Raw genomic sequence first — 15,113 nt, forward strand, 5'->3', positions numbered from 1 at the left:
TGGATTTAAGTCTCTTTTTGCCACTTTTTAGTGGCTTATACTTGGACCTTCCTAGTTATACTTTTGGCACTGAGTTATACCTTGTTAAAGAGGTTTGACTTTACAGAGAAGGTGGTCTGCTGCACTGAAGATGTACTATTGATATAGCTGAGAATGCTCAGGAAGCAGTGATGGTAATATACAGCTGTGAGGAGTTCTTTGGGACAGATTGACAACACATCTCAAATCACCCTGATAAGGAGTAACACAGGTTTATGGTTGGTGTCAGCCTGTGGAATTTCTAGCCATTCTGCTTGATCTAAGCGTGACTGTAAGTAGGAGACAGTATATGTACCCATACAGTTAAGCAGCATTCACAATAAAAAATTTCTTCCCCACTGATCTCCATTGTAACAATTCTTTGTTTGCTCATCTTCACTCTCTTGAAAAGACTATCCTTTTGAGTTTTATATACTTACAAGGTTATAGTTTTAAATGTTACACCAGATTTGGGCATTTGGGATTTACAGATTGGATCTAAAGCTAGGAGGAACCTATTGTGTGAATCTAGTTCAGAAACAGATTCTGAACAACATGATGGCAAAATTCATGGGAAATTTAGCTTACATAACTTTTTTGGCACAATGATTGTGTTTCTCAGTAAATAAGAAAAATAGTATAAAAAGAATGTTCTTGTTCTTTCAATTGATTCTTCTTTCTCTTAGGTATCTGGTATGGAATCCTTGAAGGAATTGGAGTCCTGGCTGTCATCACTAATGCATTTGTTATTGCAATTACTTCTGACTATATCCCACGTTTTGTCTATGCATACAAATATGGCCCTTGTACAGATGAAGGATACAGGCAGGAAAAGTAATTCAGACTTTTTTTTTTCAGACATTAACTTTATACTAAACTTGATACTAAACTGCTCAAGGTAGTTAAGACCAAAGCAGACTGTGAAGAACTTCAAAAAGATCTCACAAAACTATGATTGGACAACGAAATGGCAAATTAAATTTAATGTGGATAAATGTAAAGTAATGCACACTGGGAAAAATAACCCCAACTATACATACAATATGATGGGGACTAATTTAGCTACAACTAATCAGGAAAAAGATATTGGAGTCATCGTGGATAGTTCTCTGAAGATGTCCACGCAGTGTGCAGCAGCGGTTAAAAAAGCAAACAGGATGTTAGGAATCATTAAAAAGGGGATGGAGAATATCTTATTGCCCTTATATAAATCCTTGGTATGCCCACATCTTGAATACTGCATACAGATGTGGTCCCCTCATCTCAAAAACGATGTACTGGCATTAGAAAAGGTTCAGAGAAGGGCAACTAAAATGATTAGGGGTTTGAAACAGGTCCCATATGAGGAGAGATTAAACGGGCTAGGACTTTTCAGCTTGGAAAAGAGAAGACTGAGGGGGGATATGATAGAGGTATATAAAATCATGAGTGATGTGGAGAAAGTAAATAAGGAAAAGTTGTTTACTTGTTCCCATAATATAAGAACTAGGGGTCACCAAATGAAATTAATGGGCAGCAGGTTTAAAACAAATAAAAGGAAGTTCTTCTTCACCCAGCGCTCAGTCAACTTGTGGAACTCCTTGCCTGAGGAAGTTGTGAAGGCTAGAACTCTATAACAGGGTTTAAAAGAGAACCTCCATGAATTTATCCAGTTAAATCCATTAATGGCTATTAGCCAGGATGGGTAAAGAATGGTGTCCCTAGCCTCTGTTTGTCAGAGGGTGGAGATGGATGGCAGGAGAGAGATCACTTGATTATTACCTGTTAGGTTCACTACCTTTGGAGCACCTGGCATTGGCCACTGCCGGTAGACAGGATCCTGGGCTAGATGGACCTTTGGTCTGACCCAGTACGGCCATTCTTATGTTCTTATATTATGTTCTTATCTGGCTCTGGAAGTGATATTTTCCCCAATTGTCCTTCCTCCATTCTGTACATTGGATCAGTAGTATTTTGTCCTTTATAGTTACACAAACCTGACTGTAAGCAACTTCTACAGAGATGTCTACTTAAAATGAAATCATGATTTTTTTTTTCAAAATCCCTTCACCTCAGTGAAATATGGTGACTGGTTTAAACATCAACAGAGGAGACGAATGGGACAAATGAGACATGCACATAGGCTCATGTAAAATTTAAGTATGTAGCAACAAGAATTGATATCTGTAGTGTGTGGTAGTACTTTGGCCATTCAACATTTAATTTGTATAATTAATTATAGCAGAAGAGGAAATATTAAACAAACAAATGCATGCTAGTTACAAAAGTTATAGTCCTGGATTTTTCAAGTGCTTTTGATCATGTCGGAAGAAGACAGTTCATAACCCTAACATAGAAATGATTCAGACAAACTGCTGAGATAAGTAAAAAGTGACAGAGTCCTGTGGCACCTTATAGACTAACAGAAGTATTGGAGCATAATCTTTCATGGGTGAATACCCACTTCGTCAGACCCATGCGTCTGACAAAGTGGGTATTCACCCACGAAAGCTTATGCTCCAATACTTCTGTTAGTCTATAAGGTGCCACAGGACTCTGTCGCTTTTTACAGATCCAGACTTACACGGCTACCCCTCTGATGCTGAGATAAGGGTAAAATTGTATTTCATGTGGGGGAGAAATTCTCGAAAACTTTGTCTTTAAAGTTGTTTTCTTTCTCAAATAAATAAACATGATGAAGAGTTACACAGAGTACTAAGAACTGCAATCAGTGCTTTGCAACGTATGTCTGTATGATGGAAAAAGTTAGAAGTCCTATAACTGTTTTTTACATATAGCCCTAATTTTCGAGAGTGACTGGTGATTTTGGGTGTCTCAGTTTTGAGGTGCTGAAATTGAGACATCTTAAAGGGGCAGGTGCTTAACTTTCGAGCTGTGTCAGCTCGAGCACCAAGATAATGAGGCACGCAAAATCACCATTCTAGAAAATTTAGACTTTAACTTTTCATTTTGGTGGGGTGTGGTTTACTTGTAGATACAAAGTATTACAAGGTTATAGAAATGTTGGGCTGGAAGGGACCTCAAGAAGTGAACAAATCCATCCCCCTGTTTGGTGGCAGAACTAAGTAAGCCTAGACCATCCCTGACAGGTGTTTGTCCAACCTGCTCTTAAATACCTCCAATGATGGGGATTCCACAACCTCCATTGAAAGTATCCAGAGCTTAAGTACTCTGAAAGTTAGAAAGTTTTTCCTACTATCTAACCTAAATCTCCTTTGCTGAAGATGAAGCCCATTACTTTTTGTCCTGGAGGTATGGAGAACAAATTATCACTGTCCTCTTAACGTATTTGAAGATTGTTTTCCCCCGCGTCCTCCTTTTATCAAGACTAAACAGGCCCAGTTTTTTTAACCTTTCCACATAGGTCAGGTTTTCTAAACCTTTTGTCATTTTTGTTGCTCTCTTCTAGCTTCTCTCCAATTTGTCCACATCTTTCTTTAAGTGTGGCACGCAGAACTGGACACAGTAATGCAGCTGAGGCCTCACCAGTGACAAGTAGAGCAAGACAGTTACCCCCATCTCTTAGATCAATGTTTCCCAAACTTGGGATGCTGCTTGTGTAGGGAAAGCCCCTCGCCGGCCAGGCCAGTTTGTTTACCTGCTGCGTCCGCAGGTTCAGCCAATCGCGGCTCCCACTGGCTGCGGTTCTCTGTTCAAGGCCAATGGGAGCTGCTGGAAGCGGTGGCCAGTAAGTCCCTCGGGCCGCGCTGCTTCCAGCAGCTCCCATTGGCCTGGAGCAGCGAATCGCAGCCAGTGGGAGCCACGATCGGCCGAACCTGTAGACGCGGCAGGTAAACAAACCATCCAGGCCCACCAGGGGCTTTCCCTAAACAAGTGACGTCACAAGTTTGGGAAACACTGTCTTAGATAAAACACTTCTGTTAATATACCCCAGAATTATATTGGCCTTGTTTCAGAACTGCATCACGTTGTTGACTCAGTGTCAATTTGTGATCCACTATGGCCCACAGATCATTTTCAGCAGTACTACCGCTTAATCAGTTATTCCCCATTTCGTAGTTGTCCGTTTGATTTTTCCTTCCTAATTGTAGTACTTTGCACTTATCTTTATTGAATTTCATCCTGTTGATTTCAGGCCAATTCTCCAGTTTGTCAAGATACTTTTGGACTCTAATCCTGTGTTCCAAAGTGCTTCTAACCCCTCCCAGCTTGGTGTCATCTGTGAATTTTATAAGCATATTTTCCAGTCTGCTACTGAAGTCATTAATGAAAATATTGAATAGTACTGGATCCAGGACTCATGCCTGTGGGGACCTCACTAGACACTCCTTCCCAGTTTGACATAGCAGATGGGAACAGTGGTCCACTTGTTCCAGTATCTTGTCTTGAGACAGGCCAATCCCAGATACTTCAGAGGAAGGTGCTAGGACTCCATATTGGAATAACTTGCCTTATTCACTTAGGCAGTTAGTGACTGGCTTATGCCCTGAAGCAGGATGTCTTTATAACCCTGGCAAATGTTTATCCTACCTAATGTAACTGTGGTTATTCTTATTATTCACATAAATGTCTAATTTGCTTCATTTTGGCCTTGTGCTAATGAGTTCTGCAGGTTAATGAGGACGGTGATTATTATCGTGTAGCTGTGAGTGCCACAAGTTAATTACATAGCTATGTTCAGTAGTGAAGCATTATTCTATTCAGCTTTACTGTTAAATAAAGGGACCAGCATGACATGATTTTTGACTTGTTTGGCTGCTCATCATAGTGGGTCATGTTGAGATAGCCAACCAAAAATAAGCCCAAGACAATGAGCACAGTCTCAGCAGTAATATTTTTGCTACTGGAATTTAATTCCTCAACATTCAGGTTTTAACCTTTGGGGAGGATTGTTTGGTCCCATCCATCGCACAGGACAAAAATAGAAGGGGTGAAATTTGAAATGAAAAAGTTGTTTTTCACTGATCAGAGTTCATTTTGATAAAATTGGTTGAGCATTTAAGTGCTCATTAAAAGTAATGACTAGCTAGAAAATTGTTTCTTTGTTTAGTGTTCATGGCTAGTACCTTACAATTTCTAAAATGTGAGCTGACAGCGTATTTTATTGTGCTTTGGCTTGAAAGCTACACATTCAGTGGGGGGGTATGTTAAAACTAACTTTGTAAATATATTTCATTATTTTATTATGTTTCCTTACTTTATAGTTTTGTTTGTGATTTTAAAAGATGTTGTCATTGATGCAATAAATACCCCCTTGTTCCTGGGAAACGACTTTATTTTAACTTTGTTCTGTTCCTTATAGTTTCCTCTTGCCCGGTTTCTTGGGTTTTCACCAACTCTTGCATGGTCATAATTTCCCTCCTCCTTGTCAGTGTCCCCTTTGGCCTTTTTCATCATTGGGGGTGGGGGTGGAGTTCAGGAGGCATTGGATTCTGGCCTCACTAGATTTGATAAATAATCCTCATAAATTATTGTTGCATTGGATGTTGCTGCTACTGCTGATGCTGGCCCATTTAGGGGAGGTAAAAGCTTATCAGGGAAGGCACTACGTTTATACTCCTCCCTTCGGCATGCCACTTAATATGCACTTATTTTTGTCACATAAAGTCACAAAACCATTCAATTCAGAGTGAATTCAGTTGGAGCCTTAACATAGTCTTCAGTGGGAACTGGGCCATGCTTCATGATAGCAAGCTGCTCAGTAAAATTATGCTGTAGCTCTTTCTCAAAGGCATTGCTTTTTAACATGTATCTTTTCAAAGAACCAAATTGTGATTTTCTATGAGGAGGATGATGGACTTCCAGTTTAAAAGAAAACGAACAAGATGATTTGGGGTACATATGTTGCAGTATCTTAGAAAAGTAGTGTGTTGCTACTGTACCTTTTAAAGACATTTTTAATAGCTCAGATTAAAGGTTGCTATTTTTTCTTGCTCTTCTGCATCTTTTCTTAAATCCTCCTTGACTTTCAGGAGGCACTTCTAAACCAAAACTGATTTAAGTAGCAGGGATAGATTTTTCTGAGGAAGAATAGATGGCTCATTAATTTGTTCAGGGACATATGGAACCTTTTACCTCTAGGAACATTGGTCTGTATGTAGTTCCTGTCAGTAATCACCAAAAATTGTTGCCATCAGATGGCTCTTTGCTCTGTGTGAAAAGCAGTTTGGTGCTCTCCATTTTGTTCTGAGTGGGTAAGAGTCCAGATCATAAAAGTCACCATCACGTTGGCCCTATTTGGCTCCATTATTGGCAGAATCTGCAAGGAGACTGAACTGCATTTATTCTCTTTACAGAAGGTCCCTTCAGGTTCAGGTATTTTGGCAGAACAGTGTGGAGAACCTTGCTTTGCTACTGACTGTGCTGTATGTGTTCATTGGATAAATAGTGAAAATCAGCATCCAATTCCTTTTTGAATGCACAAAATTCATTTTTTTTAAAATTAGTGTGAGGGGTTATCCCTGAAACATCCATTGACTTTATGGCACTCTTTCAGCTAAAAACCTAGCCACTAAATAATAATAATAAATATAAAAATAATAAATAATAATCAAATAAAAGGTTCGAAAGGCGTACCATAATCCTTGACATGCATTGGTGATGGTGGGAGATGTGTGAAACATGTTTTGCATGCACAATCTACGATAAACAGTTGCTCTTAGCTGAAAATATTGAGATTGTCTTTTCCTTCCAGATGTTTAAAGGGATATGTCAACAGTAGTTTATCAGTATTTGATCTGAATGAGCTTGGTATGGGATACTCAGGATATTGCAGGTATGTGTTAAAAGCATAATTTGTTTCATCTCTATATTGAGATGCTCCTTGTTCTTTTGAGAATATTTGATTCCAATAAAAATTGACATCTATAACTCCAGGGTTTAAGTTACTCTCAGAAAACAGTTTCTTTTATTATTTTTGTTTGTTAGCATTTCCTGATGAGCTTGCTTGATATAGAGGTTTCACCGCTCTGTGGGGAGGCTGTGTGGCCTAGTGGATAGAGCACTGAACTGGGAGTCAGGAGACAAGAGCTCAGTTCTGTTTCTGGCTCTTTCACTGGCCTGATGCGTGAGCTTGGGCAAGTCATTTCAAGTGTCTATGAATCAGTTTCTCCATCTGTAAAATGGGGGTACCTTTTTTTTTTTATAAAGCACCTTGAGATTGCAGATGAAAAGTGCTATATTAAGAGCACAGCAGTATTATGCTTCTGGTTTAAAACCAGTACAGGATTTACTCCCAGTGGGAGTAGGCAGAGTGAGTACAGGGTATGCAGCAGAGACCCACAATGCAGGCTGAAGAGAACTTTTTCCTTTAATTTATCAAAGCTGTGCAAAGTGTTTGCAACAAAACTCATACAAGTAAAACACGCCCAGTTTCAGGTTTACTAGAAATTGACACTTAGCTGAGGCTGGCTGAGACATTCCAGAAGTAAATCAAATGAACCTAGGCCTAGTTAGGAAGAGATTCACTTGAACTTGAAACTCAAAGTGAAATCTGGAGGGTTCTGCTGTATCAAAGCAAAAGAAAATGCTTGTCTGACCCCCTGTTGAAATGAAACCACTATGTTAAGCTCAGCCCTCTTAGGTACTCACATGCACTGTGAATCATTTTCTTCCCTTTTTTATTGAATTGCTACTGAAGCATGTTTATAGTTATCATACATCCTTAAGCATTTGTATTCAGAATGGATAATTTTCATTCCTTTATTCCTCATTCTCTGGTCATATTCTAACCCCACATATCATTTTGGTGATTCTTCGTTCCAGCTCCTCTGTAATGATCTAATCCACACATCATTTCAGGAGTGTTCTTACCAAAGGACATTTTTCTTTGTGTTACAGATATCGAGACTACAGAGCGCCACCCTGGAGTTCAGCTCCTTATGAGTTCACCTTGCAGTTCTGGCATGTCCTAGCTGCGCGACTGGCTTTCATTATAGTATTTGAGGTTAGTCATGGATTAGGAGAGAAATGATACTACTTTTGTCATTCCACCTGTGTAAAGGTCTAAATCAGATACCCTACAATGGGCTCAAAACCAAAGTACTGGTTAGTATCATAAACTAGGTAATTATACCTTATGCTCTATGGAGAGACAACGAAGCGCCAGATATATTAGAAAATGCCAGTACTGATCAACTGCCTCATGCTGGGAAACTGTGTTGAGAAAGTTTGCACAAATTCTACAGACTGTTTCTAGAGCCTCTGTCCAAACTCATCTGGAATGTAGATGTCAGTCAAATCTTCGTGAAGCTATAGGAAAAAAAGGAATGAGTCTTGAATGTACATTAAGCTAAGTTAATTGGAACTTAAGTTTGTTTTTAGGAAGTTTGTTCCTGTTATACTGTACTGCACTGCTTGTCTGAGGGGTTGCTTTAGAAACATCTTGCATTACATTTTTTTATTTACATCATGAGTCAAATTCTGGTCCCACTTCTGCCATTGACTTCTGTGGCATCAGAATTTGGCCCTAAACAGAACACTTAAGCATCTTTAAACAAATTATTTCTGTTCTTATTTTCAGCACCTTGTTTTTGGAATAAAGTCTTTCATTGCCTACCTGATCCCAGACATGCCCAAAGACTTGTGTGACAGAATGAGAAGAGAGAAATACTTGGTCCAGGAAATGATGTATGAGGCTGAATTAGAGCATTTGCAGAGAGAGCGGAAAAAGAATGGGAAACAGTATCACCACGAATGGCCTTAGTTGATACCATATAGCAGCAAAAACATTCCATGAAAATTGACTAGTGCAGGTCTCAAATGAAGGTAGATCTGGCAATGAGGAGCAGTGTGTATATATGCTGCTATTGGAAAATATATTAACAGGCTTTTCTGGGTCCTGGAAAATACATGCTTCCAATGAAGAAAATGAATAGCCATATCTGTCACTGGTCCATGGTCAATACCAGGAGTTGCTTTCAGTTCATTAGAAAGTGTAATGAGGGATTGAGCACTTGGACGCATCAGTAAAGCAACTTGCAATGAACTTTCATGCTATTCATCAAGTCATCAACAGAATAATGAAAATAAATACATTGCCTGTAAAACTTTCATATTAAGGGCATGACTCAAAAACAAGTTATATATCATCTGCTACTTCTAAAGCTTTTGATTGCTCAGTTGAAGTTGTAATGCCAATGAAAAAAAAAGTATGATTAATTGTTGCCTTTGTGGCCATAAATTGATGTTAATGATCCTTCAAGCTTACTGTTTGTCAGGTTTGTTCTAGTCTCTTGGTGAGATTGTGGATGTGGTCCTGATCTAAACGGGGACACAAGGCTGTTCGATATATACTATGCAGTTCAAGGTTGGCACATCACTTCTCATCCATCTATCTTTATAGATAAAGCCAAAAAATTCTAAATTCAAAGAAAAATCAGTTCCATTGAAAGACTACATCAATTCATTGCCCATGTTGCAGCTATATTTGAAAAGAAATGTGACTATTTGAATTGTCTTGCCATTTTTGTATGCAAAAAGGCCATCTCCACATACTTCCAGACTAAATGAAGAATCATTTCCATGCTAAATGTAGCATGCAGATGAATAACTATGTCAATATTATTTTGTTGGTCTACCTAGATAGTGATTCTATGACTTCATAAAACATTGACTTGAAATTTCTATTGCAGTGCAAATAATTTACTCGTGTATATATAGTTAACTTTACAGTATGCAAGCTACTGTCATTTATGCAGATATATATCAAATATACAGTATAACATCATGACTTGCTTGTTCAGGGAAAGAGAAGGAGAGTACTGTATAGCAGCACTCTGTCTATTCCAGTAATGTGCATTCCTTATCTTGGGCTAAATACATCAAAGCATGGAAAAATATGTATATTACTGTTAGGATTAGATTTTTTCTGCTTTTATGCCTTCTTGGGAAGATATTTTTTTCAAAATCAGCAGAAAAAGTAAATGTTCTCATGGAGAATTGAACTTCAGTTTTCACATCCATACAGGATACTGCATTGTCAGTTCTGGTTAGTCATGAAATTGTCTTCATTTTTAATATTTCATATTATAATATTTCATAAGTACTAAACTAAAACAAGTGTACAGGATTCACTTATGGAAAAGGGGGAAACTAAAATTGTCCTGTTTCTCATTTGTACAGTTTTAAAAAAATGGTTCTTATTTCTATCAGATGAAAAGAATTAAAAGAAAAAAAAATCAAAGATAATTTTCTTCACTTTTAAGACTCATGTTATGATGCAACAAAGCACAAACTATAGCACAGATAAATTCTAATGTCAATCTGAAGGATAAAGCTTCAGTGAAATCCCTTGTTGGCTGCAGACAATGAGAGGAATTGAAGTTTTCCTTCTCAGAATACCTTATTTAGGTAACAAGTATAACTCCAACCTTTACGTGCACAAATCCAAAATGCATCATATTTTATTATTTCAATGCCAATGAAAGAGGAAATTTTTTTCATAGGAACATTGTTAATGTACCTTTCTGTGGGTCTGATCCAAAGCCCATTAAAGAAATGGAAAGACTTCTGCTATCTTCATTGGGCCTTACATCTGACCCTTACTGAGGTTTAGTGAGAAAATCCAGCTTTTTATGACCAGACAAGGAAACTGCCTATGTTTCCACAGTTTGGCATCAATGGGGATCTAATCAGTTTTAGCCAAAAATTCCACAGCACTAGCTCTGTAGAACTGACACTTTCCCATGCTTCTATTCAAGAGGAAGGGTTTCCATTCTATTCTGCTTACGCTGTATTCTCAGTGTCACATGATTCTTAATAAGAAATTCTTAATGTGTTTTTGTCTTGTGCTTAAGACATCTGTATTGTCTAGTTTAATGTATTAACTCCCCGGCTTTATAGCATCCTAGTTTAGTTTTATCCATTAACTAGCATAGGGTCACAAATGATGTGTCTTTTAATGTTTTAACAAAATGCCTTGGCTGGAACAAGGCAGAAGGACTGGTATAAATTTAGCCAAAAATTTATGATTAATATTTCTGTGTGGTTGGTGTGTTTTTTTGTTTGTTTGTTTTTGGCCTGAGGATATTTTCACATTCCAATATATAGCTGGAAGAGTTCCAATTGGGCATTAAAAATAGAGAAATACAGAAAGGAAATGCTTTTTGTAATAGACTATGGTCTTGGATTTGGAGATGTACAGAAGTCTTCTATAACGACTTTCAGTGTTGAAATATAGAAATATGTTAGATAGGAATATATAAATTTGACATTGTTCAGTTAATTTAAAGTGCTGCAAAAGCACAAGAACTTCTGGGGAAATACTGTGTGTTTTTGTTCCTTTGTTTCTAGTGTATCAACAGTGTCTAAAGGCATTGCCTCTATATAGGAATTTGTTTTAGCTGAGAACCTTTCTGCTAGATTTCATTTAGTGTGGTGTTTGCATAAAATACAAATTATCTTACAAAGATATAAGGCACACTCTGTCCTCAGGAATATGTATTACATGAATGCTGATTAATCTATATTTTCATATTCTAGATATTTCTTTCCAAATAAATGACCAGTATAAATGACTTGTGTATGCAGACTGTATTTATGAAGTCTCCAAAGCTGCAGAACTTCAAAACGTAGCATCTGTGCAAAAATGCTTTAGATCACTCCTGATCTAGTTTATAATAACTTTGTTCTATGCATGCACCTTGAGAGAGACCGCATGAGCAGGTACAGTACAGCTTTTTAAATATTACAGATCCTAGTTACTAGTACAAAATGTCTTAACTATTCCTATCTGAACTCAGTATCTTGATACAATCAAAAAGGAATCTTCATTCCAGAAATAAAAAAAATCCATCAATTTAGCGTTCATACTTTTTATTAACTTAAATTTTAAATCTGTGCCTAACGTGTGAGATCAGAAATCTGGTGGTTGAGAAAAGAAAAACAATTATCCAAACAGAGCTTGATTCAAAGAATTCTGTTGCATCATCCTCACTAATATTTACTTTCTGCCACTGAAAGTGAATAGATCAATATATAGATTAACAGCTCAGTATTCATACTTGGACCCTGACTGGAATTTCTAAAGTTGAAGTTTGGACTCTTAGTACAACAGTACTGTGTTAATGTACACTATGGACTTTTTAATGCATGCTATTTGTGGCTTCATGGGCCAATTAGTGTGCAACCATGGCATGCTTTGGAATTCACACCCCTCTAGTGCTTATGGCTGTGCCATGTAAACAAGCTTCCAATTGGCACTTAGAATGTAAATGCCCACCAAATACCTCACTCCTTTAAGGTGTTTTAAAGATGAAAACTAGTCCCCAACATGTATATTTTTTCCCTAAAACTCTCCTCACGCTACTCTTACATAAAGGTTTTGTAGAGAAATTTGAGAATACCTTTTTAAGCTGATCTCAAAAACAGCAAGCCTAAAGTTTCCATGCAGATAATATACCATAATTGATTTTCTTTAGAAATATGTTATTTCATTTTTACATAGTAAGCACATCAAGTGAACTGTTACTGTGAATTGCACATGTGCAAGAGCAGTGGTTCTCAAACTATATTCTGTGGATCATCAAAGATACATAGGGGCCAGTGTGGGTTTCAAGAGGTAGATCCATAAAAGGATCCCTCCTATGAAATAGTCTACAACAATTAAAAATCGCTTGGGAATCAGAGCTTTAGAGCAGGTGTTGGTTTTGCCATTTGCATTTTGTAATATTTGTTCCTATGGGTTAGCCATCCTAAATGAAAAAAACAAAATAATTTAAGATCTACAACTAGTCTGCTTTGAGGGATTTTCTTACTGTGACTTACTCTCCTGTAAATTGCAAAAGCTGACACTGACTCAGAGAACTTGTGGGATGACTAAAACCATTGTCATTTACCTGTGATTGCTTGTGCTTTTTTATGGACTTAGTTCATCTGCTGGATTGTGCCATGATATGGTTCATTCCATACCAATTAGCATAGGCATGCTAACAAGAGTTATTTCCTTTTTTGTTTCATTTGAAATCCCCCTTCTTCATTTTAAAAATCATATGGCTACTATAGATAACTGTATTTTAGCATAAATACTCACTAAAATAAGTGTAAACAAGCTCTCTCTAACATTTAGTGGGCAACAAGTTTATAAAGAAAATTCATTTTACTTAAGTAGCTACAGATGAAAAGAAAAAAGTTATAGAAAGATAAAACTAAATAAACTTTCATATGCAAGGTGTGATATAAAGATGGAAATAACTGAGAAGTGCAAAGTAGTTTAGGGGTAAGTTCACTTAACATTCCTAATAAAAGCAATCTTCTGTGCAACAGGAAATTTTTTCCTGTTTCACAATTTTCACAACAGACTGAAGATGATCACTCAGGACAAATATATGGAAATTGAACATGCAACCATGTTTGTGTTTTTAGATAATATTGCAGCTGAGACTAAAACTCACAGGCAATCTGGTATGTAGACAGACTGTTATACAGGGCAAAAATCAAAGAAATTAAGCCTGTCACAGCACACCCACAGGTGGTTTACTATACTAATACAGCTAAAGGGTAACATTTTCAAAAGCTCTTATGTCTCTTATGAACGTACGCCCCATTGAAAGTCACTTATACAGTTAGTCCAACCTCTTTATCTCCTCCCACACTGTATCCATATTGGTAAAAATATATATTTTACAGTGGTAGAATGTAACAATCCAACATTGTAAAAAATCTACTGAGGAACACATGCAGTATTGGCCTGATCCAATGCCTATTAAAGTCAATATAAAGACTCCCATTGACTCCACATGGCTTTGGATCAGGCCCTATATTGGTTGTAATCAAGAATAAGAGGGTTGCAGTTAAGTTGCTGTAGTAGCTTTCATGCTTCATTTCCTTTTCTTTTGGAGTTTTACTCATTCTGGCCAAACTCTGTGCTTAATTTAAAGGCAACTGGATGGCCAAGGGGATGGGGGATGAGATAAAGTCTTTCATTTTTAGATCACAATTAGATCCTAGCCAGGTGGATCAACTGATACCTTCTCAGTGACTTACATGGCCTGAGTCCTGTTTCCAATTAACAATTGTCTACATCACAAAAATTCCACCAGAACTGACACTCTTGTTGGCATTCTCAGTAGCAAGGTCGAAGTTAATGAATGTGCACAGATACTGAACTATTGGATGATACTTCCAGATCAGAGTGCACTTTGACAGAGTAGTGCGGGGAAGTACACACTGCTGCTCTATCTGCAGCTAGGACTTAGTTTTCCAGAACTGTCCGTCCAGCACCTTTGAAAATCACTAAATTCCCACGTACATTCTCAAAATACTGAAATCTCGAGATCCTCTGACCTTCTCTATTGTATAATATTAACATTTATAACTTGACTTAATTGAGAACATTTTGAAGCCATCAGTACTGGCTTTGTATTGATAGCTTTGGCCTCATCATTACACTGTAATGTTCTATGCTGCCACCTTGTATTGGCATGGTTTAGCAGCACCATGACAGCACAACTTCATTGTGATAGTACAACTAGGAAGTGCATAGAAATCACGTTGCTGTTCCCTGTAGAGGTAAATTTTTCAATGCAGCATGGTAGTTTAGCCATGAAATGTTAATTATTCCTATAGCTGAATATCTATTCACTGCATTCAAAAATGTACCCTTTAACATCTCCATTGGCTTGCACTAACTGTTTTGCCATAGCCTTTGTTTTGTAATATACTCTGCATAGATATTCCTTGCATTGATATTGCCAGGAATTTGTGATTAGGATGCTAATAGTTGAGAAATTAGCATTGAACCTAATGCATTTTAATCACTGAGAACATGTCAGTTGCTCTGCTCACCCCATCCTACTCCCCTTAAAAAAAAAACAACAAAAAAACCTGATCATCTTTTTATTCTGTGTTCCATTTAGATGACTCAGAATCTTGTATTTGTACAGTCTGCCAAAATGTTTATTCTAATTTCTATATAGGTTAGTAACAGTAAAATTTCAATTGTTTGAAAAGAATTGTGTGTAAAAATGTTACTAAATAACAAAGTTAAATCATTTTTACTCTAATAGTAGTCCTGGCTGACTTGCAATATCATGATCATAGGAGATTTCTAAATATATTTGTGTATATATTTGAAATTTATGTAATATTTAAATACAACTTGGTTTCTAAGTAAAGAATTAGAAAAAAAAACTTCC

At 37.2% G+C, this 15,113-nt stretch overlaps 1 protein-coding gene across 5 annotated transcripts in view; it reads left to right on the top strand.

The window, feature by feature from the left end:
- The window catches only part of ANO3 (anoctamin 3), a 370,397-nt gene extending 358,920 nt beyond the window's left edge, over window positions 1-11,477 (top strand). For all 5 annotated transcript variants that reach the window (XM_045016234.1, XM_045016231.1, XM_045016232.1 and 2 more), the window contains 4 exons: window positions 705-852; window positions 6,674-6,754; window positions 7,819-7,924; window positions 8,501-11,477. In XM_045016234.1, coding sequence (XP_044872169.1) covers window positions 705-852; window positions 6,674-6,754; window positions 7,819-7,924; window positions 8,501-8,683 — 518 coding nt within the window. In that variant the 3' untranslated portion in view covers window positions 8,684-11,477. The remainder of the gene's footprint in view (window positions 1-704; window positions 853-6,673; window positions 6,755-7,818; window positions 7,925-8,500) is intronic.
- Window positions 11,478-15,113: the final 3,636 nt, after the last annotated feature.

This window comes from Mauremys mutica, chromosome 4 (genome assembly GCF_020497125.1).
Source record: "Mauremys mutica isolate MM-2020 ecotype Southern chromosome 4, ASM2049712v1, whole genome shotgun sequence".
NCBI lineage: Eukaryota > Metazoa > Chordata > Testudines > Geoemydidae > Mauremys > Mauremys mutica.